Here is a 26,555-nt window from a genome sequence, read left to right as displayed (position 1 = left end):
CTGAGGGGGGGAGCGCTTTCCAGATTATCTTCAGAGCAGATTTAAAATTACTTTTTATTATTATTATTATTATTATTCCAACACTGGACTGAGGTGTGAACTCCTCCAATTGGTCGGTTCAGGCATGTGGGCAGGACAACATGTAATCATCTCTCCCACTCAGCATTTAGACAAAAAACCCTCATCTTTTTATGCTTTTCTTTGAAAAACAACTTAATATGATAATCACATCATCATTACTATTTGCTGAGCAGGGACCAGAACATGGACCAGAACAAGTGACAAGAATAAAAAAACCAACAACTTGGTTTTAATGAACTGACTGAAAAGTGTTTATATGTTGATGAAAAAAGAAAAAGCAATAACAACTATGATGGATGTTACATTATTCAGCAAATAAAATGTGCTATTAAAAGTTGCAGCTGTTGTCTCTCATCTAAAATAAATGGGGGATGGAGGGTGGGGGGGTGACACCAGACTCTAAAAATAGCCCCCCGTCCCCTGCCACACCTCAACTTGATTGACAGGTAGCATGTGCAGTAAGCGATAGTGAGCGGCTGATTCCCTTAAAAAGTCATTGGAGCGTTGAAGCTATTCTGGGATGACACATCACGGCCTCCACGCAGACCTGCTTGATAGCCACGAAGGTCCACAAGGTCAAAAGTCAAACGTCACTCACACTTACCTGTCAGTCACGGATGCCAGGGGAAGGGGGGGGAGTCAGGGGGATGTCCAAAAGGTCCTAAATCCGAGTTTAGTCCAACAGTCCAAAGCAAGAAGAAGCGAACCTCAAGCCTCGAAAAACAAAAAAAAAAACAAAACTACAGGCTCTCTTAGCCGTGTAGTTTTGTTTTTCCTCCTCACAGCGCTCCCTCCAGCCGAGGCGTCCGGGCCGGGAACGCTGAGCCTGCTCAGAGGGACTGGGTGCTCGGGAGGGGGTCTTTATACGGCAATGATGTCACACGGCCAGAGCATATCATTGGCCGGCCAGCAAGACCTCATTGCGGGATTGGGTGTCGGGAGGGGTCACGTTTATACAAGTTGGACTGACAGCTGCTTCCATCTGTAAAGCACCCCACATCCCCCACATTGAGATAGCCTTTTGTAAGGGCCTTTGGTCACTGACTCTACGATACCTCACGGTACTCTACCGGCCTCCGGCCCATTTTAATGCACTCAGCCAGACTGTGCTGGACGAGACAGAGGTGGTGTGGTAAAGCAAAAGGGGTCATAGGTGACTTGGTCAGGTGAACCTCTGATGACATCATGAGCGGAAGTTGTGTCACCGGCCCAAACAACTTAACAGATTATAACTTTTGATGATTTAAATTTTTTATCAGATTAATGACTGTTTTAATTGATGGTGATTAATCACCATGTCTCACCATGTCTGAAATACACCCATTTTACCATATTTTTATTGAAAGGGTTATGGATATTTGTGTTTTGTCAGTGCCAAAATTTAAATCAAATTAAGTGATAGCATACATGTCTGAAAATCTATTTATCTAACACTGCTTTATTTCATTCTCACCTGAAGTCAGCTGGCTCCAGACGATTAATGGATGGTTCCTTTCATAGCAGATTATTTGAATCAGACTTGAGCTATTTTATTATGAGAAATGAGGAGTTGCGTTCAAAAACACCATATCATTTAAGATGAATTCACATGTTTTGAGTGAATTTTATGGGATTTCCCAGCATCACTAAATGCAGTAAAATGTACTGAGCATTAAGAGTTATAATACTTATAATACTTATTGTTTTTATTTGCATTTCTGTTTTAGACAGGAGTGACCAACCTTTTTGAAACTGAGAGTTACTTCTTGGGTCCTGAGGAATGGAAGACACACTTCTCAAATAGCGAATTTACCTTTTTGTGAATAATTATTGATATTCATCTACCCGACTGCAATGCTTATTAAGCTAGCAGTTAGCAAAAAAAACATCTCAGTTATAAGCAGTACACTGAACACACTGAAATAGCATGCTAACAATAGCATGAATTAGTGGCAATGGCTAACTTAGCTCAGCAGTTAGCGACCAGCTCGGCGGCTGAATCCAAACACATCCCAATATCACAGTGCAAACAGAGTCTAGCGTAGAAGGAATGAGGAATAACCAGGTTACTTATGTTTATCAGCTAGTACTGTTAGTCAAATCATCAAATGTTAAGGAAACCTGCGGCGATTGCCCTGGTGCATTCAGGTAACCGTCTAGTGTCGTAAATGGAAGCCGCATTTAATCATGTTCACTTAAAGCAGTAAAAGAGAATGGGCACTAGTAAACCAGTATTTTGTACAAATGTTTAAAGTATTTTGAAAACTACATCATCCTTTCCAGTTTACATGTAATTGTGATTTGAACAAGAACAACAACGAAAAATATGAGATGCCGGTCAGTGAAAGCACCTCGCGATCTGTCTAGCGAGGAAGTGTTGCAATGATAACCGACGAGAGACGGTTTTTTTAGTTTAATGGTGTTAAATACATAAATGGTGTTTGGATTGCACTGTTGTTGATGTGTTATCGCCGTAACGCGTCATTTATATATATATATATATATACGTACGTATATACTGAATAAAATATAGTTTATATTTATAGTATACAATACTACATTGTGTTATTATTCAGATAAACAGGAAATGTATTAATTACTTTTAAGCGATGAAGGGATTTTACTCTTCTTTTCTGTAAAGCACTATGAATTGCCTTGTGTACTGATGGTGCTCTATATATGCCTTGCCTTGCCTAAATCTGAAATTAAAAAAAATAATTGAGAAAAATGTATATACTCAATGTCTCAAATGTGGTGTTAAGTGTAAATTCTAATTTCTTTCATTAGATGAAACTGATATCCACAATTTTCACTTTTCACAAAAAAGAAAAATCACCAACATCTATGTAACCCTTTAAATACCATGAACAACTTTATTTATTTGGATTTGTTCTCAAACAACATGGTTTAGGTTTTCTGAGGATAAGGATTTCACTTCAAGAGCCTGTCCACCAGATAGTGCTATTCTTCAGGAAAAACAACACATGAGCTCATTTAACTGTAGTAATGACAGGGAAATAGAAGAAGAGGAAGAGGATGAACAGGCAGAAAAGGAAAGTGGAAGAAGAAGATGAAGAAAAACAAGAAAAGGTAAAAGATAAAGAAAAAGAGGAAGAGAAGAAGAGTCGTTGGTGTGATGTCACAGTCCAATGAGGATGAGAAGCAGCCAGAGAAGAAGACAGCAGGTTCCAAAGCATGTGGTCATCTCATCACTGATGATGTCAACAACTTCAGACAGAAGCCAGCGACCTTCAACCTCTCCGCAATCTTTCTTTAGGTCCCCCTCCTCCCCATGTTGGCCATCTTTAAACCTGGAGCGACCGTGGCAACAGGACGGACGTCAGTCTGGCTGCATGTTGTCCAGCCTCACATGACATAATGAACATCGTTTCCGTGCAGATTTTAAACTCAAGTTATACCATGAGCTTTTATTTAAAAGTGTTGAACTCTACCTATAGGACGTTAATAAGGAAGTTAGCCTGCAGCTCGCATAAACATGCTAGAAACCACGTTTGAGCTGTTTTCATAATAGCATGGTGATGTCAGTACAGACATTACCGTACAATGTGTTTATCCCATGATGACCCTTCTTAGTTCCCCCTCCCATCTTAGCCTGTGTGAAGCAGGTTGTAGACTACCCACCAGGTGACTTTGGGCTCTGGGTGTTCAGTCACCGCCACCTCCAGATTCACTGGCATGCCACCCATGACAGCAGCTTTTGACAGTGGCATGGTGAAGGGAGGTGGACCAGATTCAAAAGGCCTCTTCCGGGTCTGGGGATGGGGTGGCCCTGGACGGGGTGGTCCTTGAATCTGAGGAGTAAACTTGATCTCCTCACGGATCACCACGGGCTGGCATATATCTTGGTGTTCTTTGGGGTTTAGTTCATGGGATGGTGGTAAAGGGGTGGTGACATGTAAGCTAGCTTTCTGTGCTAACACTGTTGGCAGAGCAGTACCAGCAAGGAGGGAGGGGTTGGTGGGCGTCATTCCTGGACCATACAGACTCTGCCTGCTGCTGTCATAACCACTGTCATGTGACTCAGGAGGGCATGTGGTCTCAAGGACTTCTGGTCCATCTTGATAAAGTGATCTTTCACACTCGGAATAGCCACAAAGCATCTGAGGCTGAACTACACTGGTCATGTTATGGCTTATTTGGGACCCAAATTCTTGATCAAGACCAATCCTAAAGTCTGGTTTGGACTCTGGACAGTCTTGGAAAAAGCTGGTGCTGATTTGTGGAGAAGTTGCCATGCTCCTGTGTTTGAGGTGGTCGTTCTCCTGTGGTAGCATAACTTGAATGTCTTGGTCGCTGCTGCTGCTGCTGGGTGTTGATGGGCCGTTCAAAGTTTGATGGGTAACTTGCTTGGTGGGTGGTTCTTGATCAAGATCAAGAATCATGTCATCTCTGAGGAGATTCTGTGGGTCGATATCTAGCATGGTGCGACCTTGAGATGATATGAAGCTGGTTCTTGTAGATGACTGACAATTGTAGATGTTGCCCTTTACTGTGTTACATTTTGGATGCATTAATGGAGTTATTGTCTTCTCAGCTTGGAAGGTACCCTGGAGGGGTTGTGGACAACAAATGTCCTGAGGGAAGGTCGTTTTGGTTTGAGGGATAATCACGTGCATCCCAGTGCGTTGTTGAGGAGCCCTGCTCTTGTTGAGATCAAAATCTGAATTCTGAGAGGGTGAAGGGCAAAAGGTAGCGGTCTGATCGCTGGGTACAGTTTTTGGAACGGTCATTTGTATGAGCTGAGCCTCACTACTTGGAATTTTCTGTGAGGAGCTCCTTATTTCCAGGACATCTTCGCTCTTGTAGGTGGACTTTGAAGGGGGAACACTGGCCGTGAATGTCTTTTGAGTCTGTGTGCTGATTGGTTGTTTTGGAACAGGAGACAGAGGACTCTTGGGAAACGAACTGGACATAAATAGCTCTCTGGAAAAAGAGACGAATGAATCATAAACCTGGAGTACGGGATGGCTTAGATGGCTATTTCAAAGATCTAAGACAAGAACATTAAAACTGCCTCCTGTTACCTTGTATCACTCTGAAGACTATGGGGGACCGTCACAAAACTCTCCATCTGACCGGACTCTTTATGCTGCTTGGTTGCAACAGAGGCAAGTCCAGTCACAGGTATCTCTGGCTGGTTCTTGTACTCGTTCTTGTTAATGGAGTGGCTTTTGTGAATACTGCTGGAGCTGAAACAAAAATGCTCCTCCACATCATCCTGAAAAATGATGGACTCTGGCGTCTCTGCCAGTGGTGGAAGTGAAATATCATCAGATGAAGCACACTCGTACTCATCATCACTTGACAGAAAAACCTCCGTCACCACATCCTGTTGGTGGATCTCCTCTTCCAACAGACTGTCTGCCGGTTCCTTCTGCATGACGACTTTCAGTTAGAAGATGAACAAATGTTCATGATGACCAAATAGCAATATTGAGATTTTTAACCTGCACTGATGCACTCAGAGAAGTATGCATGGCCTGAAGCGAGGTGGAATCAAGTTGTCCGTAGATGACGTAGACCTTGCGTCCGACCTCCGCTGGTGAACAGGACAGCCTGAAGGTGTAGGTGGAGCAGTAGGACGAGGCACCAGGATTCTCCTCACCATGTGACCGCTGCCTGTGGCATCACATGACATCAGCTGACATTCATTAGCATGCAATATATTTATGTATTAGCATTTTTGCATATTGACTAATACTGTCAGTTACCACCTGCTCATCTTGGATGATGAGAGTTTCAAATTTGCATCAGTTAGAAATGCCTCCCGCGCTTCTTTCCCATCATGCTTAGTGGTCACTTCAGGGGTGTGGCCTGTCTCCTTTAGCTCACTCTGGCAGGACACACTGAGGTGAGCTCAACTGTTCATTATTATTATTATTATTATTATTATTTCCTTGTTATTACAGACTACAGACCAGCTCCTGTATGCTAAAGTTGTCCATCTGTCTCTTCACAGTAAGGAGGGATGAGTCGACCTGGATCTGCTCAGCGTTCCGCTTCTCCTCATTCATCCTGTCATGTTCCATTTTCTGGTTGCCAAAAGATTTGCTAAGCTCCACATTTGACTTCATCTGCTGGAGGGAAGATCCTTCCATGAGCCACGGTATACTCAGAGTGTACAGAGATGCCACACTGTGCTCCAGCTGCTCCACTCTAAATTTGGTCAGAACCTGTCAGGAAGTCCAATCCACAACAACATCTTCAAAGGTCAATTATGCTAATGCTGGTAATGCTGATAGGGTCCCAAGTATGAATCATCAACTTTGCTTAAATATGTGTGTTATATTGTTCTATTTTTGAAAGCGAACAGTAAATTTGCAAAAATGACATTTATAGTTAATGCGCCACGGATGACATTTGTAAATATAAAGTACTTTCATGCACCTCTGCATCTGACTTCAGCTAGATAGACCTTGGCCTTGGCCTTCCATCCTCGTTGCCAGATCTCTGTCAATCCTCCCATGGAACCGTGAGCTCTATGATGTTGACCACCTTGAGTGAAGGGGACAATAGCACAGAGTCTGGCCTAAGTATGGTGGTCGCAATCTCTGGGGGAAAAATAATTGCTTCCCAATATCTACTAGCATTTTCCAATTCCAAGCTATGGCTAGCTGGCCAGCTTCTGGTTTGACAACGGTCTGGTTAGGCTGTTTCTCATGTTGGGCTCATCTCTCTTGATGGTGTTCCTCTTGCGCTCAAGGTTGCTGCCAGACTCTTGAGGACCTGATTGTGTCTCTAAGTGTGGCGGCCTTGTGTGAGGCTGGTTCTACACACTGCTCAAGATGTGTTTGAGAGTCGCGGAATTTGGGCAGAGGGCACAGTTTGGAAACCCCCGCTATACCATTGGTGAAAGTGTTTTGGGGATGGGAGTACATCATATGTAGCTCTTATGATGAATCTAATGTTTCTTCCTCCAGGTGAGCTTCCCCCTTTCCTCACCTGTCCACCATTGGCAAGAGACAGTCTTTAAGCTTCTTTCAGCTTCTATAAATGTCATTTTTGCTAATTTACCAAATTCACCAAAAACATTGTGTATTTAGGGGCTGCATGGTGGACAAGTGGTTAGCGCACAAGCCTCACAGCTAGGAGACCTGAGTTTAATTCCACCCTCGGCCATCTCTGTGTGGTGTTTGCATGTTCTCCCCGTGCATGCGTGGGTTTTCTCCGGGTACTCCGGTTTCCTCCCACATTCCAAAAACATGCTAGGTTAATTAGCAACTCCAAATTGTCCATAGGTATGAATGTGAGTGTGAATGGTTGTTTGTCTATATGTGCCCTGTGATTGGCTGGCGACCAGTCAAGAGTGTACCCCGCCTCTCGCCCAAAGTCAGCTAGGCTAGGCATCAGCACCCCCGCGATAAGCAGTAGAAAATGATTGAATGAATGAATACTGTATTTAAGCAAATGTGATGACTCATGTCAGGGGGCCTTTAAAACAAAGAGGCTCTCACATCTTCACTGATCATTTTACCAATTTCCTTTTTCACCCAGAAAGCTTTTTTCAACAGTTGATGGATCTGTTGACGTGTCTCCTCGCACGCACTCGGAGCGCCACATAAAAGTCCAGCAGCATGTGACTGGTGGAACGTCTCCAGCTTTACAAAGAGGACGAACATGTCATTATTACTTGTATTATTGGTATTATTATTCAACTAGACCTGTTTGGCCAGCAGGTGAAAGTTGATGCTAAGATCCAGGATATGGTGACAGCGCTGGATCTTCTCCTTCACTTTGACACGCAGAACACGTAGCTCGGACACCTCCTCTTCCTGCAGCTCCTCCTTCAGAAGCAGGGAGTTCTGGACTGGTGTTAAGGTATCCCAGTCTTTCAGCAAGATCTGGGCCTGGTTGTCCAGTCTCTGAATGAGTAAACAAAAAGGATGACTAAAGTGGATTCAAGATTTGTGAATGTGGACCAGCACTCACAGCAAAATGTGGTCTGGCCAGTCTAAATTGCTGCTGTAGCCTGGAGGTTTGCAGATGGGAGCCCAGATCCACCTGAGTGCAGGAGTCCAGTAGCTTTGAGACCTCCTCAAGGTCCTGCACAGCCTGTAATGAGACACATTCATATGACCACAGAGTCCAAAATTCCAAAAGGAAAGCTCTAGAGCAGGGGTCTCAAACACGCGGCCCGCAGGACACTAGTTTGAGGCCCCCGCCTTGATATGAAGTTAATGGCCCGCGCAAGTTTGATATGGATGCTGTATGGTATCATATACCCAGAAAAAATTATTACATTTGATTAATGTTCATGTTAAAGGTTGAATAACTGTTAATAGTTATCCTCCCTATCCGTGTGGAAGTGGTACGTTTTTGGCTATTTAAGTTTAAAGGAAATAACTTGAAGGCTACCGTTTAGGTCGCTAGCTCTCTAGTTTGCGAGTTAGCATGTGTCTCAAGACCCTGCAGTTGCGCAATATGTTGTAAATAGTATATAGTATATACTAGTATAGTATATAGTATAAATGTGACTATAGTCGTGTTTTGTCATGTCTACAGGGCTCTAATAATGCTTTGTTAATTTTAATCTGAAAAAAATAATTTGTCTACCCACCAACTATATGTGGTTTCTTAAGTTTTTATTATTTGCTGTTTTATTATTATTATTATATTTATTTATTTATTACTGATTGATTGATTTTCTTTATTCTTGATTTGTTTATTTATTTTTCATCTTATTTTGTGTAAAAAAATAAAAAGTAAGATATTTGAGAGCAGTGGAATGTTTTATCAGAGCTTTTCTTGTAGAAAATTGGAACCAAAGCGAAGCTTTAAATTTTTTTTTTTTTTTTTTTTAAACCTGATGCGGCCCAGTCTCATCCAGACCCGAGCTCCAGTGGCCCCCAAGTAAATTGAGTTTGAGACCCCTGCTCTAGAGGCTGTGTTCTACAAAGTGATCATATACTTATATATTTTATATATTATTTTATATATATTTTATTCCTGTTTGACCTCAGTGTCGCTCTAGTGTCCCCACACACGCACCTTACGAGACCACACACACCTTACGAAGTCTCTGCTGGTACTTGCTGTGGAACTTTCTGTCCTCGCCCCGCTTCCTGTTGTCAATTTCAAGTTCACGCCGCAAGTCTGCGACTTCCTGTTGGCTTCTCCCAAGTTTCTCTGCCATTTGCTTCACCGCCATCGCCATAGACTCCAAGTTCAAGCCTGACCCTGAAGCCTGACTCAAACATCAGGATGGACAAAATATCATTGGACCTCATCTCATTCATTCAAATCATCATGTGATGGTTTGGAATTATGTGGTCCCCCGTCGTGTACTACCGTGCTACTGATGAACTCGCTGGCCCCTTCCTGGGCTGTGATGACCTTCTGCATGGTCTCCTGCCAGGATGTGCCAGGATTTTCCTCCTCTTTTTCTCCCTCCAGTGCGTGTCTATGGATGTTTATGTCTTTTTCCAGCTGAACAACAACAACAACAAGGCTCACAGTTATGTCACTTGCTGGACAACATTAAAAGTATGTCGCTGTGCTGACCTGCTGCGCCACCCTGATGAAGGACACAAAGCCTTCCAGCACACATATGTTACACTCCACAATATCGTTCAGCCTCTTCACCTCGCCCAGTACTGTAGAGACCCGAGCAGATAGCTGGACTTCTTCAGTTGGCCTGGTTCTGCCATGTTGCTTCAGCTGCTCCGTCAGAGTCCTCAAGCGGGACAGATGAGAGACACGTGCACCTGGCACCTCTAATTGAGTTTTGCTGGGGAATCCCGTGTATGGAACCTGCAGACGCCGCAAGAGCTGCATTGCGTTGTTGGCATCCTGACCTGCAGTCTGTCAGAAATGACAATGAGAAGGGCAAAACCTGCCATTGGACGCACTTGTATGTACCTCAGCCTGTGTACGCAGCAGAAGGTGTGTGTTCAGGAGGTCTTCAGCCTCCCACAGCTGAGTTCCCACTTCATGAGACTTTGACAGCAAAAGTTTACTTTGGTCCACCCATTGGGACACCTGTAAACCATCAGTTTGGTACACAGTCAGTACCAGAAAACATACCAGAACAGAATAACATAGTCGGATCCTAGCTTTAAGGCAATAAGTCACCTTGTCAAGCAGTTGTTGACACTTCAGCAACAGTGGTTGATTCTGATTGGTCACAAGTTCATGGTGGGTGTTTTGCGCCATCCTGTTTCCCAGGCACTTCTGCATGTCTGGGATCCCTCCACTATCCAACAAAAAGATGAGAAGATGAAGCTGCTGAGATGACAACATCAACTGTATACTCTATATGTAGACTTCAACATGTTCTGACCTGATAGATGTACGTTTTTCTTGTTGCAAGACTCCCCACTCTGTCTGTGAGAGACACAAGAATTTAAACTCTAACGAGAATTATTGTCAAGTTTTCTATTCAAACCGTACCTTTTTGGATTCTGGTTCCTGCGCAAAGTCTCCAATGTCATCTGGTTCATATGTCAGAGTCACAACTGATCTGGACAGATCCGGACATCCTGAAAGCATGTTTCTGGTTTCATCCAATATGGATGCAGTCTTCTGATCTGACCTGGATTTAGGACTTGTGTCAAATGACTCTAGCTTCAGAATTGATTTTGATCTGATTTCAGGATTTGGATCAGATCTACATTCAGAATTTGCTCTAGATTCAGGCATAGACTTCAGGTCTGACAGGGATTGTTGTCTCATATTGGAGCTGGATTCAGGATTTGGATCAGGTCTGGAATCAGGTTTGGCCTGTAGACTGATTCCGCAATTTGGTGGAAAAGGGCTTCTTTCTACATTGAATCCAAAATCATGACTTAAATCTGGTCCAACCGTGACATCATGGCCCACTTGACCGAGTCGCCATCTGAGCACTTGCTCCATTGTCCTCCTGCGGTCCTGCAAAGTCTCCATTAGCACCTCCAGCCTTAGTGACACTTGCCGGTTGAGGTGGGAATTCTGGGAGGAACACCTTATATTTGGTTTTGTTGCATGTGTAATAACCACAAAAAAGAACAACAGCAATTCCACCGTGCTGAACAGCTTAAAGAATGAAGTACCGCTGGTTCCCCGCAGAGGCCGTCAGTTTGCGGCAACAATTTGAGCTTATGGAGCAGCTGGCCGCCACTCAACAGAACCTTCAGAGATCTTCTCAGCACATCTGCAATTAAAACAATTACCACATCATTGACTTTCATCAACTGGTGGTGTCCTAATTGGAGATGTGCTGTCGACGTCACCTCTCCTCATGGAGTCCAAAACGAGCGTCGTGTCAGCAGACCTCAAGTCCACTTGCATCAAAGCACCCTCAAAGTTATCCACTCCAAGCGACAACTGTGGACACATGGACATGTTAGCACGGGAGCGACATGTGACTGTTGTCAGATGGGTTCACACATTTATAAGCTATGTTATTTTCAGTCATTCTCATTTATAAATGAATATCTGCAATACAGGATTCAGTGTTTATAAATGCATGAATGTAAATATTTTCATAGAGCATGTACACTTGTTTATGACTTTGTAATTTTTTTACATTATTAGAGTCCTGTAGACTTAAAATAACATGACTATAGTCAACTTTACATTAATATTATTATTGTTTACATCACATTGCACATCTTTGCTGCAAGGACTCGAGATGGCTACAAACTTAGACTTGAATTTACGGTATTTCTTCTAAACTTCTTATCTGTTCTACATTTCTAAGCCAAAAACGTACCACTGGAAGTTTTTTCCACGCTATCATGTTGGACATGTGGTTGATTTCATGATTTCATGCAGTTTTAAGGTCAAGATCATGTGTGTGACAAGAGCACTACATATTTGACATTATTTCAATATGTTTTGACTAATAATAGACCATAGTCTACCACAAAACAGCCATCACTAATTCATTAATTTTTGAAAAAATGCAATATAGCGAGGGGGCAATAAATGGACCATGATATTGTGAGGGCAACATGACTCATTGGGGCCAGCCAAAAAATGTCCCGCTTAGAAAACACATGTCACCAGTGACCTGTGCCGCCGCCTCATAGAAGCTCGCCGCCAGCCTCAGAACTTCCTGTCGCCTCTCCAGGAGGTGTAGCAAATGGCACCATCCTTCACTCAGACACGTCTCCATGGCTTCGTACACTTCCTGATCTTCCTCTTGCCTCTTTTTCTTTCTCCTGATCTTTCCTGCTGCCTCCACAACTTCCTTTTGCCGGTTCTGTTGACACGTAGCAATAAGTCGAGCGAATGTGTTTGCAGAGCCAAAATCTTGTCTTTTTATACCATCATCTTCTTCATCAGCTCTTCATGTTCTTGCATCAACTTTCTGTTGTCTTCCTGGTTTGTGCCGATTTCACAGAGGTCAGGATGGACTCGTACCAGCTCGAGGTGGACAAGCGAGCCGCTCTGGAACACAAAAAGTTTTTCTTTTTTTTTTTTTTGCTGGTCCTCATCAGGTCATGGGGGAGCTGGAGCCTGGCCATTGAAGAGGACCTTCATTCATTCATTCATTCATTTTCTACCGCTTTTTCCTCACGAGCTGTCTTTGAGTGAGAGGCGGGGCACACGCTGAACTGGTCGCCAGCCAATCACAGGGCACATATAGACAAACAACCATTCACACTCACATTCATACCTATGGACAATTTGGAGTCGCCAATTAACCTAGCATGTTTTTGGAATGTGGGAGGAAACTGGAGTTGAAGAGGACCTATTATGCTTTTTTCCCACTTTTCTGACCTGTAAATGTAGTTAGAATGTTGTATTCTCGTGTTAAACGATGCCAAAGTTTCAGATAATGAGGTTTGCACATTTAGAAGTGAGCCCTAAAAGAAGTTTGGGATGACTCAAAATGCTCAGTTACAAAAGGCGTGGCAAAACTACCCCTTTGTGATGTCACAGAGGGCAGGACTTCCTTATATGGGTGTGGCTGTAAGCCAGCAAAGCTCTCTGCCCTCCCCCAAGCTCTGTCCCTCTGTTTACTTGCTAGCAATGGCTCGTACGAGAGTTCCTGATTCCTAAATGATAGGTCCCCTTTAAATCACAGGACACATTTTGACAACCATTCTCACTCACACATGGACAATTTAGAATCTCCAATACAGGTCACATACATGCAGTGTAAATGTTTAAATGTTTTTTTCTTGTGAGAGCTATTTTTACTAAATGGAAATGGCCAAGAGCAACTAATTTTTGTAACTTTTTTAGAGCTTATTTCAAGCCAAACAATGCATTTATTTCTGGTCTTCTCACATTATTAACTGAAAGCCTGAATGAAAAGCAGGTGCAACGCAGATGCAGCTGACTCCCTCTTCTGTGTTTGCAGAGATGCTACAATATTAGTGTGCGTCCGTTTCAAGCGCGGCGCAAATGCTCACATGTCACACTCATCGAGCACCACACATTATCTGGAGTCCGATGCAGTCCCGCACACAATGAAAGTTCCTCCTGCACTAAAAGTGCTACACAGTGTCTGCATGCTCCCACATCCTTACTATGGCGGTACTCATCTCCAAATACAGCAGGATGGGACCGGGGCTTTATCATATCATTCATTTGACTGTGTACATATATTTATACTGTATATTCTGTATATTTTGTATTTTTCATTCTTTTTTAATAGATGTGTCTGCACCTACTTCACCAAAACAAATTCATAGTATGTGTTTGATCATACCTGACAATAAACCCTTTTCTGATTCTGATTAATTCATTTTCTACCGCTTTTCCTCACGGGGGTCGCGGGAAGTGCTGGGGCCTATCCCAGCTGTCTTTGGGTGAGAGGCGGGGCACACCCTGGACTGGTCGCCAGCCAATCACAGGGCACATATAGACAAACAACCATTCACACTCACATTCATACCTATGGACAATTTGGAGTCACCAATTAACCTAGCATGTTTTTGGAATGTGGGAGGAAACCGGAGTACCCGGAGAAAACCCACGCATGCACGGGGAGAACATGTAAACTCCACACAGAGATGGCCGAGGGTGGAATTGAACCCTGGTCTCCTAGCTGTGAGGTCTGCGAGCTAACCACTCGATCACCGTGCAGCCTTTATCATATCATCTTGTTGCAAAATTCTGTCTTGTCTGAGATAATGAAATGTTTAGTGGAGGCTAAGCTGTCAGTGCTATTGAGCCCATCACGCACCTTGAGGACAGACACGACGAGCTGCGTTTGGCCGGCCTGGACGGCGATAGTGCTGAGAGTTGTGAAGGACTTCCCATTGCCTGCCCTATTCACCACGGCGTCCTCATGTCCTCTGCATGTTGCCACGTCCAGTCCCTCATCGCTCGTCATGACTCGACCTTAACGGCTAGATTCTTGTTGATTTCATCGCCTCGTTGGCGCCACTTCCCATGGGCTGGCATGAACGCGTTCAAAGAACACCTCGTACATAGAAGGAGCAGGTTCTAGAAGGACTTGTAGAAGAGTTCTATTGCCGTGTAGATGTGCCTTCCTGAGTGCGAAACATGAGCCTCAGCTGACCCTTTGCAGCTGAAAATAGACAGCATTCTTGTCACACTGAGCATGCTTGACAAGAACACGATAGGTCAACACCCAACAACAAGAGATCATTTTTGTCATTTATTTTTCATTATGTTATCAGTTGTAAGAATAAAACACAAGTTCACATGCTATGTACACTCATGGCCTAATGTTTTAAAAATGAAACAAATATAAATTTTTCTTTAAATTTTTGTTTTATGCAATGATTATAGAATTGTATGTAATGATTTGGGAATTATTTTGTTTTTATGGAATAATTTTATGAAGTGATTTTAGCCTACTCTAAATTATCTTTTGTATGACTTGTGCTCTATAAATGAATTGAAATTAATTTACTTTAACTTTGCATTAACATGGAGAGACAGTGGTAATGAGAAGGTGGCTAACTCGTTTACAAAAAACATCAAACTGAACTTTCAGAATGTTCTGCAGCTCTTGGTGATGTGGTAGCCTTTCCAGTTGTGCATGTGAAGCTTCGCCCTAAGATCTGCCCCCCCTGTTAGCTTTGGGCACGGCAGCGGTAGAGGAGGCGGATCATGGCGGTGAGCAGGCAGGCGGCGGTGAGAACAAGTGCCACCACACACCCTGCAGAGTAGGTACAAGAAGTTAGCAGGAAGTCCGTAAGCAGGCAACTCATCGGTAACGGGAGGAGCGTGACAGTTGAAGACCTTTGTCCTCCCTCTAGTCAACGCTCAACGCAGCAGCTCTACAAAGAAGTGAAAGACACACCTGTGACAAGCCCAGTCTCCTTCTGACCGCCATCTTTACTTGCCGTGGTGCTGGTGGTCTGCTCTACTCACAAAGACAAGGTGAAGATGCAAAGATTTACAGGTAGAAGAGGGCAAAAGAAAAGGCAAAAGCGTCACCTTTCAGATTGTGCGACGCAATGGAGCATCTGGACCACACAAGTGCACCACGGACTTCAACTGGAGAGACACCTCTCTGCAACAGCGCCGCCTTCAGGGGGGCCACATGATTAACATGGACTGATGACAGACAGCCTACAAAACCCGCCTGGCCGGCTGAGATCACCTCCAGGGGGAGTGACTTATCTACTGCGCAAAGATATGAAAGCAACTGACCACCTTGACGCAGCAGTACGGTTTGACCTGTAAATCAACCGGCAGGAGAGGACACACCCCCTTCTGTTGTCATGTGTGTGCAACTTACATGTACCCTTTCCCAGAGTCATTGTCGTGATGTGGATCGGCTCAGCATTGGATTCCAGAATGAACTTCCTGTTCACTTCCTGGTCCACCTGCCAATCACCATGTACACACATTACACAAGGTTTGTGGCATCCTCCACACAACAGGAAGTGCTCACCTGCACGCAGACTATGTTGCTCTCATGAAGGATTCTGACACGATGGGGTCGCCCGTCAGCCAGGCTACTGGACGCAGGACTTAAGACCTCAGGCTTCCCGTCGCTCTGCAGGCCATACCACACGCGTAGACTTCCTGCAAGACAGTTTGACAACAGTTGCCATGTGGTGATGTAGTGACGTTTCATGTACCGTAAATTCCGGACTATAAGCCGCTACTTTTTTCCCAAACTTTCAACCCTGCGGCTTATTCAGTGATGTGGCCAATTTATGTAATTTTTCTAACGGCCGCCAGGGGCTCTCGAGTAGAAAAGGTAAAGATTAAGACCGGTGGAATATATGCGTCGAGGAAGACTGCAACTTCTTGTCTTGTGCATAAATTAAATTAGCGTGAACATACCCTCATCGTGGAAAATGCAAAAAGAAAGGCATATGACGCAGCTTTCAAGCTAAAAGCAATTGAGCTGTCCGATAAAGAAGGAAACAGAGCTGCTGCACATAAACTTGGCATAAACGAATCGATGGTGAGACGCTGGAAACGGCAGCGGGAAGAACTGGAGCAATGTAAAAAGATGAAAAAAGCTTTCAGAGGTAATAAAAGCAGACCTGTTATACTGTGTTGCTATTGTGTTGCTAGCGTGTTGTTACCATGTTGCTACCGTTTTACTGCCACGTCACAGGCACCGCTTGTGAAGAAAGTTATATTATTATTGTTAAGTTATATTATTAAAACTTTGAAAATTCTCTCTGTACCGTCTTTCTTTGTAAATATGTTTACATGTTTTAATGTGGGCACATGCGGCTTATATACAGGTGCGGCTTGTTTATGTACAAAATCCTCTAAAAATGTAGTGGGTGAGGCTTATAATCAGGTGCGCTCTATAGTCCGGAAATTACGGTACTAGTGGCATTATGAAGTCGTTTCACAATGTGGTGATGTCATAATTTAGTGTTGTCATAATGTAGTAATGTCATATTTTGGTACCGTCGCCAGCAAGAAGGACAGCGATGTAGTGCATTCTGTCATTTTTGATGCTCATTAACATTGCAGGTCTCTGCAAGGTGACAAAGCTGAAAGTCACATCCTCTCTGGCTCTGGGCCCACCATTCTCGGACACTGGCGACTTTTGATGGTTCTCCGGTGAAAAGGTGTAGGTTATTGACGTCTCCTTGTCAAAGGACAGCGCCACCTCTGCGGACACAGATGCCGCACTCATCACACGGTCAGCGTGGTGCCTTCTGGTGACAATTAGTGATGGTGTGGGACTCTCACCATCTTTGCACAGCAACCCAGTGTATGCTGAGCGCGAGCAGTCACAGGTGAAGCCATCGCTCTTTTCAACGCAACGTCCGTGGTTGTGACAGACAACGCTTGAACCATCGCAGTAACCGTGACATGTGGGGCTCACGCCGGGTGCCTTCTTGGCCCTCTCTTGCAGGTCATAGGTTACGCTGTTGACTGTCAGAGACCTGATGCAGCCTAAGAAGCTTTGTGGACCATACGGCGCTCCCCCTAAGTGAATGGCACAATGTCATACTGTAATTGTACAAACAAATCTTCATCGTGGCCACCATGGTGCTCTCGTACCTACAAAGAAATTCCCGCCAAGACCGAGGTGCGTAGCTCTATCAGGCAGTGCTTCCAGGAAGACCACAGGAAGTTGGTCCACCTGCAGCCATGCCTCCTTTATGTTACGCTCCGCCCTCACGTAGTGCCACTGGCCGTCATTCAATGGGAGGTGGGACTTGACAGACACCACCGATGCGCTGAACGACATCGTCACTACAGAAGGAGCTGGTATGTCACACACACACACACACACACAGTCAGCTACACTAATGAACTAATATGCCAAAGCTAAACTAAGTTTTATCTCAATGCTGAACTAATAGGCCATCATAATCAAGTTGCAGATCAAAGCTGGCCATGTTAGGTTATGTACTCACTTAGGGTGACCATTGATTATCGAAGACCAGGAAACTTTGTGCAGCAATGAGTAAAAATTAGCAAATACTCAAATGACACTCAAAGTTTACCCAAAGATGTCTTAGGATTTCTTTATATTTTAATATAATATATATTATAAGTGGGCTGCACGGCGGTAAAGTGGTTAGCGCGCAGACCTCACAGCTAGGAGACCTGGGTTCAATTCCACCCTCGGCCATCTCTGTGTGGAGTTTGCATGTTCTCCCCGTGCATGGGTGGGTGCGTGGGTTTTCTCCAGGTACTCCGGTTTCCTCCCACATTCCAAAAACATGCTAGGTTAATTGGCGACTCCAAATTGTCCATAGGTATGAATGTGAGTGTGAATGGTTGTTTGTCTATATGTGCCCTGTGATTGGCTGGCGACCAGTCCAGGGTGTACCCTCTCGCCCAAAGACAGCTGGGATAGGCTCCAGCACCCCCGCGACCCTTGTGAGGAAAAGCGGTAGAAAATGAATGAATGAATGAATATATTATCAGTATGCCTCCTCTGTATGAATAAAAAATTGTTGGAGAGTCACGCCTCAGGTTTCTTACATCACAGTTTTTCCATGATTCTGTTTTTGTCAAAATTTTTCGTACAGTCATCCCTATACCTGCCATATTTCGCAAACAAAATAGTCCGTAGCCGCGTATTCTTTGTGCCCAACCAAAGCACCTTAAGTGTTGCTGGGAACCCTATGTGACACAGTTCACATCCACATGTCATGTTTGTGTTGTCCTAACACTAATTGTCAAGTCGCCGTCGCATGGCAATCTGTTTTTTGTGATCAGCTTTTAAAGGGATTTATGGGCACATGCCAATCATGTGTTTTTGGTGTGAACTCACAGCTGAGTTCCACACGGATCAAGTCTTTCTGATCCCCAGAATCCAGAATGATCCCAGACGGTGCAGCGGTCTTAAAGTAGAAATTGATATCAATGGTCTGTGTGGCCTGTAGGGGTGGGAAGCAGAGGTAGGCCCCTTCCTGGGTGAAGGACGCCATGTTCCATAGATGCCCTAGCAGCAAGAAAGAGCTGAGGTGATTTCTGATGCAGGCCACGTGGTGTCAGCTGGTAATGTGACATGCACTTACTGTCTCCATGGCAAAGCAGAGGGCCCACGCTGTAAACGGCTTGAGAGTCCTCGACAATGACGATGCTTAACGGGAGGTGCTCTTTGTGGGACAGGACCTCCAAGTTCTTGGACCTGAGCGGAAAACAGTACTGCTTTGACCATTGATCATGCTAATTACTAGTCCTGAATGTAATATTGAAGTACTACCAAATGTCGTTGGAGCTGCCCCTGAAAGTCCTCCTTTCCCCATGTTGGTCCACCCACCAGCACAGCGGCCTCCCATCTACCACACACACACACACACACACACACACACACACAGCTACAGGAAGCTGAAGTAGTGATGTTGCTGAAAACACAAATCACGCGTGAACATCAAGTAACATTGACTTCATTACCAACATTTACGACATGGAGCCTTCACGAACCGTTCATGGCTCACCCACAATGTGACGACAGAGTGAAGATTGGCAACTCACCTTCAGTGATGAAGTGGTGAGACTTTTTGCAAAAGAATACCACTTCCTGTCGGCACTGCTCAGACGCCATCACGATGGCACGTAGTTGTTGGGGCGAGGCGCTGTAGTTAAACTTCATAACGTGAGGCTTGTGTGTAGAGTCACTGATTCGGACAGGAAGTGTGACGTTGTGACTCATCACCGTCCACACTTTGTCATCTGTAGCCCGAAAATGTGACATCAACAACAGTTGCCTGTAACAAGTTACTGACAAGTTACTAGCAGCTAGATGATTGGTACGTGCTAGCACATCATTTATTGCAGCCTATTGAAATGTTGTCTGGGCTCATCAGTGTAGAAGTACAAGTTTGATTCTTGCTTTCCGCTGGGTTATTTTCCCAAGATGCTCTGTAAAATGCAAAAACGGCAAACAATGGACGCACCCATAAAAAGCCCTAAAAATGCCACTTTTTGATACCTTAATATGCCTCCTACTGTTTTACCCTTAAGCAACAATTACAGGCATACTGTATACACTGTATATATGGAAGAATTGACTTCTTTAACATTGCAAGATAGGACCATTTTCATATAACCCCACAAAAAATGTCCAGAGCACATGGGAAAAAAATACAGGACACGTTTCTAACAGGTTCTACAAAATAACAAAGACTGATCCAGATAATTAAATAATTCCGGATACTATGATCCAGAATATGAAATGCAAAAATAGTGGACCTTTGTAATTTTCATCATACGAAGACAACAAATGAAGCTGCAATGAACAGCATTATAACGACCATGCTAACACCATTACCATTATTATATGTAGCCAAGACACTATAGAATCTGGAGTGTGCCAATGGATTTGTTGTATCTTCAAAAGCTATGGAGCTAGATCCAAAGAACGGAACCACTTGGGTGTGTTGCTTTTCCAAGGTTGAACGTCTTCTGCATTTTTTTTTTACTTTTGTTTATGTCAATACATGACAGTGCTTGTGTTTTCTCTGTCTCGGTCGAGCCAAAATAGTTGGGACCACTTATGGTACAAAAAAATTCCAGTAATTAAAATTCAGTGAATTTAACTCGGTCCCAAACCAGGAAAAATGCCTTTCAATGTTATTTTCCACAGTGAAAATGACAAGAGTAACTATTTTTAGGTGTCATGAGCACTTTAAGTTACCATGAAAAGGAGTTATTAACAATTTAAAAGAGTGAAAAGAAATCTGCCAATACGCAGGGACATAAATGCTGAATTAGGAATGGGCAGGGCACTACTGTACATGAAGAGTGAGTTAGCAAGCCACCTGTCATGTTGCAGTACACCCGTGTGGGCCCCAGTGGGCCGCTGCCATCCGTGTCAATGAAGTAGAAGCCCGACGAGCCACCGCTGAGTTTGTACGACTCACAGGATGACTCAAAGATGGCTGCAAGGGGCGCAAACAAGTTGTCAAACTCTCGTCACGTCGTATTCTTTTACATACGTGATATTATATTTGCTAAGTGCAGCTCACAGTGGTGACACGTAGCTCCGGCGTATCCACTTCCAGAACAATCGCAGTTGAAATGGTTCCATGTCTGTGTACACGAGGTGCCATGTTCACACATGTTAGGAAGACACCTGCAACAGCACAACATGCTAAGCACGCACACATGTGACAAATGAACACACATCTGGCTAGAGCGCCACCTCGTGCAGAGAGGAGCAGTGACGTGGCGCTGACCGGTCTCGGATGTGGCAGGTGTCAAAGTTCAGAGATGAGAAGTTTCCCAGCAAGCCTCGCCGCACGAGGCTCAGCTTGACAGGCCTCCGGTCAATGGACAGCAGCCTGATGCAGCCCTGGAACGACAAGCTCCGACTCTGGCAGCCGGATGCCCCGCATCCTGGTGGACACATGCAAAAACACGTTAGTGCATCACATCATCTTCCTGCAGAATGTCACTGGCACCCACCCCCAAAGAAGAACCCTCCGTTGGGCTCAAGTGGGTGGGGCTGTTGCATGGTGATAATCGGCTGGTGATCCAGAGTCAGAACCAGCCGCAGACCCCTGTAGTCCATGCTGAGCCAATGCCACAGTCCGTCATTGACCCGGGGGCCTGCAGACAGGAAGACACGCTTTCTGGTGTTTCTACTGGGTACTTCAATTGCAAGCTGAACATAAATGAAGTGGCCAGTATGAAGCTAATAATCAGAACATGACATCCAGGAAGGTGGTTATAGTGTTTTGCAGTATGAACTTAATGGACTTATTGTCCAGCCACCCCGCCAACATAAAAGCACCATTAAGGAGGTGAACAAATGTAACAGTTACTGATTGTAAAAGTACCAGATGGAGGGGTAGGATTTAATAAGCTTTGCTTCTTCCTACTTTTTGACATGTGGAACTGTGTACTGATTATGTGATGCACTCAATTGTAATCTGATGCATGTTCAAATGAAATACAACCATTACCATTACCAAGCTCTCACCGACCTGTGGCAGCATTGCCTAGGAGCAGCTGACCATTGGAGATGTGCAATCGCAGCTTCCATTGCATCACTCCAAGTCCAGTGGCAAGCAGCAGCCCGTTAGGGTTCCACGTTCTAAACTGGAAGCGAATGGAGAAGTCCCCTCCACCAATGGTGGTCTGGAGGGCTGACGGCAGCCACAGAAAGCTGCTGTTGGAGCTGACGAAGGTGCATGCCGTCCGCTCAGGTCGCAAGCATGAGAAGGTGATGTTGCCCTGATAGATGCGGTAGGTACTGAATGATATTACAGTGAAGGCTGACTTCCAACTCTCACAGTAGATCAGAGGAAATAGCTGGATCTCACCACGGTGTACATCTGAGGTTTGCGTCTTTTAGCCAGGTCGATAACGTTGATGCCATTGTAGTAGACATTCTCCATGCAGCCCTCAAAGTTCCTCCTTAGGAAAGTTCCGGGCTTGCCAGGCAGAGGAATGCCTCCGAAGCTCAGCTGACACCGGAAAGGCGAAACATGCGAGTCGTGTATAGAACAACAGAATAAAACTTTTTACCTCAGACTGACCTCATAGTCCACCTCCAGCGACTCCCCCTGACCTCGGGTCTCGAAGCTCTGAGTGTGGCGGTCTATGCTGACCTTCACCTGCTTGTTGAGGCGCTCTATCGCCACCCAGTGCCACCGCTCGTCGTCCAGAAGACTTCCCACGGTCCCAGCCACCTCGCTCCCGCCTCGGCCATCACTCGTACTATCTGATGGCAGTGAAGTTAGCGACAAAAGATTGTGAGAAGAGAATGAGTTGACATATTAAATAAATGAGAAGCTAAGGAGGATGAAGTAGTTTGGAGGTTGCACTGACCCAAGTTGAGGTGAAGGACCAGTCTGGCTGCCCGCAGCTCCAGCGTGATGAAGTGCCCACGGCGACCTTCACCATGAAGAAGCACGCCGTCAGCCTGTCGGCTCTTGAACCTCAGCGAAATGACGTCTTTAGCCGTGGACACTGATTTCTGCTTGAAGCGGTACAGTAGAGCACTGTGGCCGTCAAAGTCAGCTACGTGCGACTCTGCAAGCAACCGTTTGTGAATGACATGACTGATTAGCTTGTTTGTGTCACGCGGCGACGTAGTGGGGCTTACTGTAGGAGCAGCCAAACACTTCCACGAGCAGGCCCAGCCCGTCACTGGAAGTCCATTCCAGAGGGACAAAGCGCAAGAAGCGACACCTCGGTGGTGGCGACAGTTTGACGAGGACAGCCGTCTGAGCATCTGCGTTTGTCTGCAGAGACAGGTCCGAAAGTCAAGACATGATGTGACAGGATGTCATTTGACTAAGCTCCTCCCACCCGGCTCGTGTGTCACATGCCAAGAAGTGGCCGTCGTCCTGTAGGTATTCCTTCAGGGTTTGAGGTGTGTCGCCGTAAAAGAGGCGATACCTGCTGACACGCCCCTGTGTGGCCACCGCCGTTACCTCCATTGGCTCCCTGAGGTCCAGTTGCAACCACGGGGTGTGGTCCATCTCTGCAAGAGACCAACTTGTACCTCCAACACGGCAGCTATAAACAATACATGCTAAATGTGCATTTGTCCTTGTGTGAGACCCACCATCTCTCGTGTCCATCTTGGCAAAGTGGGAAGCATTGCCGGAGAATGCCTGCGACGAGCTACTGAAAGACGACCGAGGCAGCGTGGACACCAGAGGAGCGTTGCAGCTGTCTAACAGAGACAGGGGCAACACAACATCCATCCTTCAACAAGTGTCAACTGCCACCATATTAAAAGCTGACACTACCGTCTATATTTACTTCCTGCTTCAAGCTACTAGGATTATGCTAACGCAACATGCAGATCAGTGAGTGTCAACATCATCATTTAATGACAATCATCAGAATCAGAAATCAGAAAAGGGTTTATTGCCAGGTATACTAGGAATACTAGGAATTTGTTTTGGTGAAGTAGGTGTAGACACATCTATTAAAAAAGAATAAAAAATACAAAATATACAGAATAAACAGTATAAATATATTATTTATTAAATATAAATGTATTAAGTATAAATATATTGTTTTTGTTTGTTATTCCAGAAGTGCATCTTCTTCTTAATAATCATCTAACAATTAAAACTAGCTGAACTCTACTTTTCACTCACTGAAAATCATGAATCAACAGACTACTATGCTGGACTATGCGTGATACAAATACAATATCAACAATAATATACATATCTTATTCAATATACAATAATAATAATATTAACTGTATTTCTATAACAGTTTTCAGGACCCCAAGGAGACTTAACAACATTTCAGTTAGAGTACATACAAGATGTGAGTGTACGTGAGTGATGTGTATATATGTGTGTTGAACATGACATCAAGATAATGATGCACATACTCACAATGACAGGTGACGCTGACAATCACGTGAATCCATACGACACCCAGCAGTGTAAACATCTTCATCATCCTCGTCCTCCTACTCAGTCTTCCACTGCTGTTTGACCAACACTCTTCCTGCCTGAGCCTCCTCCTCCTCAGCATCACACATACACACACAGACATTAAAATTTGATGACCTCTAGCGGTTGACGTTGACTTGTACGCCGGCGTGACTATATAGTCATAACCCGGTTAGTTAGCTGTTTTGAAGTTTTCTGTCCCATCGTGCTAACAAGGTGCTACATTGTGTCACCGTGCCATTGTATCGGGAATAGGTGTAGGGCGAATAGAGTCGCTCTTTTTGGACAAAAACTCAGTAACTTAAGAGGAAGTGTTGGGCTCCGTTTATTGAACACAACAAAAAAAAGCCGCCAATACTACAGTCGCATTTCCGTGACGTCATCCGTGCAAGCACTGTCCAGGCATGACCAATCAATTTATACCAAATGAAACTGTTACACCATCACCAAACTCAGCCAGCGCCAACACGCTGACGTTGCTTTGTTATGGTGAAGGCTCGGACGAGAATATCAAGTCACATGACTCACATTCAAAGAAGTGTTAGTAAAGTTTATACTTCTTTATACTTTGTATAACATTTAAACACTTACATATTATAATACTTATTGTAACCATTGGCTTACTGCCGCATATATTGCTACTTCCCATGTACTGTTACAATGTTAGCTCAGCTCAGGGGTGGGCAAATATTTTGACTCAAGGGGCCGCATTGAGTTAACAAAATTGTCCGAAAGACCAGAACATATATTTAACACACACACACTATTTTATGCTTATAATTTTCCTTGAATTATTTGTATAATTTTATCTGTAAAAGTGTTATCCTATCAGCTGTATGTTCTCATATCCCTTTTTCAGGAGCACTTTAAACATCAGACCACATCATTCATTCATTCATTCATTCATTCATTTTCTACCACTTTTTCCTCACAAGGGTTGCGGGGGTGCTGGAGCCTATCCCAGCTCACACCACATCAAACTATGTAATTTCATTTTACAATTTTGTTGTTTTTTTTCTAAATAAGAAATTCGACTTGCAGGTCATTTTGCCAGTTTGTATGTTAAAAGTTGAAATACTTAGAAAGCAACTGACGGGCCGGATTCAAACGCTTGTTGGCCCGCATGTGGCCCCCGGGCTGTAGTTTGCCAATCCCTGGCACAGCTACTGCCTTATCTGACACGTGACTGAATAAGCGATACACAATCTCTATTAATTTTACTTTTCACCTCAGTGTTGACATCCTTCACTCCACGCTTTTCAAGATGACATGTTGACTGAGGTAGAAAACTTGAAAGCACTTGGAAACCTTTCCACTTGACTTGTTTTTTTCCATTTGTCCACCAGTTGAATTGGAAAAAAAACATCTGAATCTTTCAGCATGCCACCGAAATAAACACAAACATGTATTTTTTATGTGTTCAATGACAACACTTGTTCACTTTCTGCTTTTTTCTTTTTGTTTTCAGGTCAGCCAGGACACAGATATCGACTGTTTCTCGGAAGTCAACAGATGGACAACTAAAACAACAATTACAACAACAAAGGGGAAAAAAATGGAACAGCAACAGTAAAACACCCAAAAGTGCATAGGCCTGCATGTGCACACGTGAAAAAGAAAAGTTGATGTGAATGTACTACCTGGAGATTTTTCCATCTTTTATTGATGGTGGCAGAGCGCAATCCAACTAAAAGCAAATAAAAGGAATTGAAACATTTAGAGATGAAAAAAATCATCAATAAAACAAGATGCTGGAAATGGATGGAAGACTGAAACATTCAGAAGGTGAAATTTGTCCGTTGTCATCAACGTTTCAGTCCCTTACATACTATGATATACTCTAAGCTAAAGTAAACTACATCCATCTAGAGCAGGGGTCTTCAATATTATTCAGTCCAATTTCCTTGAGGAATTTAGAGCAAAGGAGCTGTGGACCATAGTAAACAAGCAAACATCATTAGTGTGCTGGTGTCATCCAGAGAATGTGCTTGTTTGTCAGTCACAACATCCCATTAGGCCACTCACTGTGACCACTGGCTCATAATTAGCTATTCCAGTGTGTTCCCTTGTGGCCTGCCTTATTATTCACCTCACGTTACAGTATCTTGGCTGATATCACTGCCAATTAACCACAGTACACAACAGTCTAATTAAATCCAAATGCACTGTTAAAGCACCACCTTTGCAAGCAGGCTGCAACAAGAATGCCAAAAGACTGACGTGACAAGCAAATACAATCATCCTAGAGCTCTGCGTAGA

The 26,555-nt window shown here is 44.2% G+C and overlaps 5 protein-coding genes across 7 annotated transcripts in view; all 5 read right to left on the bottom strand.

The window, feature by feature from the left end:
• ttn.2 (titin, tandem duplicate 2) overlaps positions 1-1,356 on the bottom strand; it is a 182,173-nt gene extending 180,817 nt beyond the window's left edge. The window contains exon 1 of the mRNA XM_078795414.1: positions 686-1,356. The gene's annotated coding sequence lies outside the window, so the exon portion shown is untranslated. The remainder of the gene's footprint in view (positions 1-685) is intronic.
• A 1,561-nt stretch (positions 1,357-2,917) lies between these two features.
• Positions 2,918-4,651, bottom strand: LOC144901530 (uncharacterized). Its single transcript, XM_078795176.1, has 2 exons — positions 3,703-4,651; positions 2,918-3,371 (listed from the first exon to the last, which is right to left on the bottom strand). The coding sequence occupies exons 1-2, from the start codon at positions 4,590-4,592 to the stop codon at positions 3,200-3,202; spliced, it is 1,062 nt and encodes a 353-aa protein (XP_078651302.1). The 5' UTR covers positions 4,593-4,651; the 3' UTR covers positions 2,918-3,199.
• Positions 4,652-4,734: 83 nt separating this feature from the next.
• LOC144894430 (coiled-coil domain-containing protein 141-like) lies at positions 4,735-10,265 on the bottom strand. Its single transcript, XM_078795413.1, has 13 exons — positions 10,153-10,265; positions 9,583-10,059; positions 9,370-9,507; positions 9,089-9,265; positions 8,011-8,133; positions 7,743-7,943; positions 7,536-7,679; positions 6,000-6,254; positions 5,793-5,914; positions 5,529-5,700; positions 5,106-5,455; positions 4,835-5,004; positions 4,735-4,748 (listed from the first exon to the last, which is right to left on the bottom strand). The coding sequence occupies exons 2-13, from the start codon at positions 9,853-9,855 to the stop codon at positions 4,735-4,737; spliced, it is 2,139 nt and encodes a 712-aa protein (XP_078651539.1). The 5' UTR covers positions 9,856-10,059; positions 10,153-10,265.
• LOC131136133 (uncharacterized) lies at positions 9,886-14,613 on the bottom strand. The gene is made up of 9 exons (XM_078795412.1): positions 14,198-14,613; positions 12,328-12,450; positions 12,071-12,262; positions 11,289-11,382; positions 11,109-11,209; positions 10,471-11,007; positions 10,361-10,404; positions 10,153-10,273; positions 9,886-10,059 (listed from the first exon to the last, which is right to left on the bottom strand). Exons 1-9 carry the CDS (start codon positions 14,345-14,347, stop codon positions 9,886-9,888), a joined length of 1,536 nt encoding a protein of 511 aa, XP_078651538.1. The 5' UTR covers positions 14,348-14,613.
• A 103-nt stretch (positions 14,614-14,716) lies between these two features.
• On the bottom strand, positions 14,717-24,635 carry LOC131136134 (contactin-associated protein-like 5). 3 transcript variants are annotated; one of them, XM_078795173.1, is made up of 24 exons: positions 24,237-24,635; positions 23,444-23,554; positions 23,205-23,359; positions 22,979-23,117; positions 22,702-22,905; positions 22,410-22,594; positions 22,194-22,337; positions 21,855-22,104; positions 21,334-21,477; positions 21,105-21,264; positions 20,895-21,001; positions 20,688-20,807; positions 19,402-19,599; positions 19,130-19,271; positions 18,942-19,054; positions 18,695-18,865; positions 17,470-17,676; positions 17,155-17,394; positions 16,867-17,073; positions 15,884-16,017; positions 15,728-15,815; positions 15,424-15,609; positions 15,287-15,349; positions 14,717-15,142 (listed from the first exon to the last, which is right to left on the bottom strand). In XM_078795173.1, exons 1-24 carry the CDS (start codon positions 24,397-24,399, stop codon positions 15,057-15,059), a joined length of 3,717 nt encoding a protein of 1,238 aa, XP_078651299.1. In that variant the 5' UTR covers positions 24,400-24,635; the 3' UTR covers positions 14,717-15,056. The 3 variants fall into 3 exon arrangements, with proteins under 3 accessions (XP_078651299.1, XP_078651298.1, XP_078651300.1); XM_078795172.1 differs by having other exon boundaries at positions 14,718-15,142; positions 15,424-15,612; XM_078795174.1 differs by having other exon boundaries at positions 14,718-15,142; positions 15,424-15,612; positions 19,130-19,205.
• Positions 24,636-26,555: the final 1,920 nt, after the last annotated feature.

Source organism: Doryrhamphus excisus, linkage group LG12, assembly GCF_037039965.1.
Source record: "Doryrhamphus excisus strain RoL-2023G ecotype Guam linkage group LG12, RoL_Dexc_Guam_v1.1, whole genome shotgun sequence".
Lineage (NCBI taxonomy): Eukaryota > Metazoa > Chordata > Actinopteri > Syngnathiformes > Syngnathidae > Doryrhamphus > Doryrhamphus excisus.
Note: the sequence above shows the minus strand (reverse complement) of the source record. Positions and strands in the feature narration are given on the sequence as shown.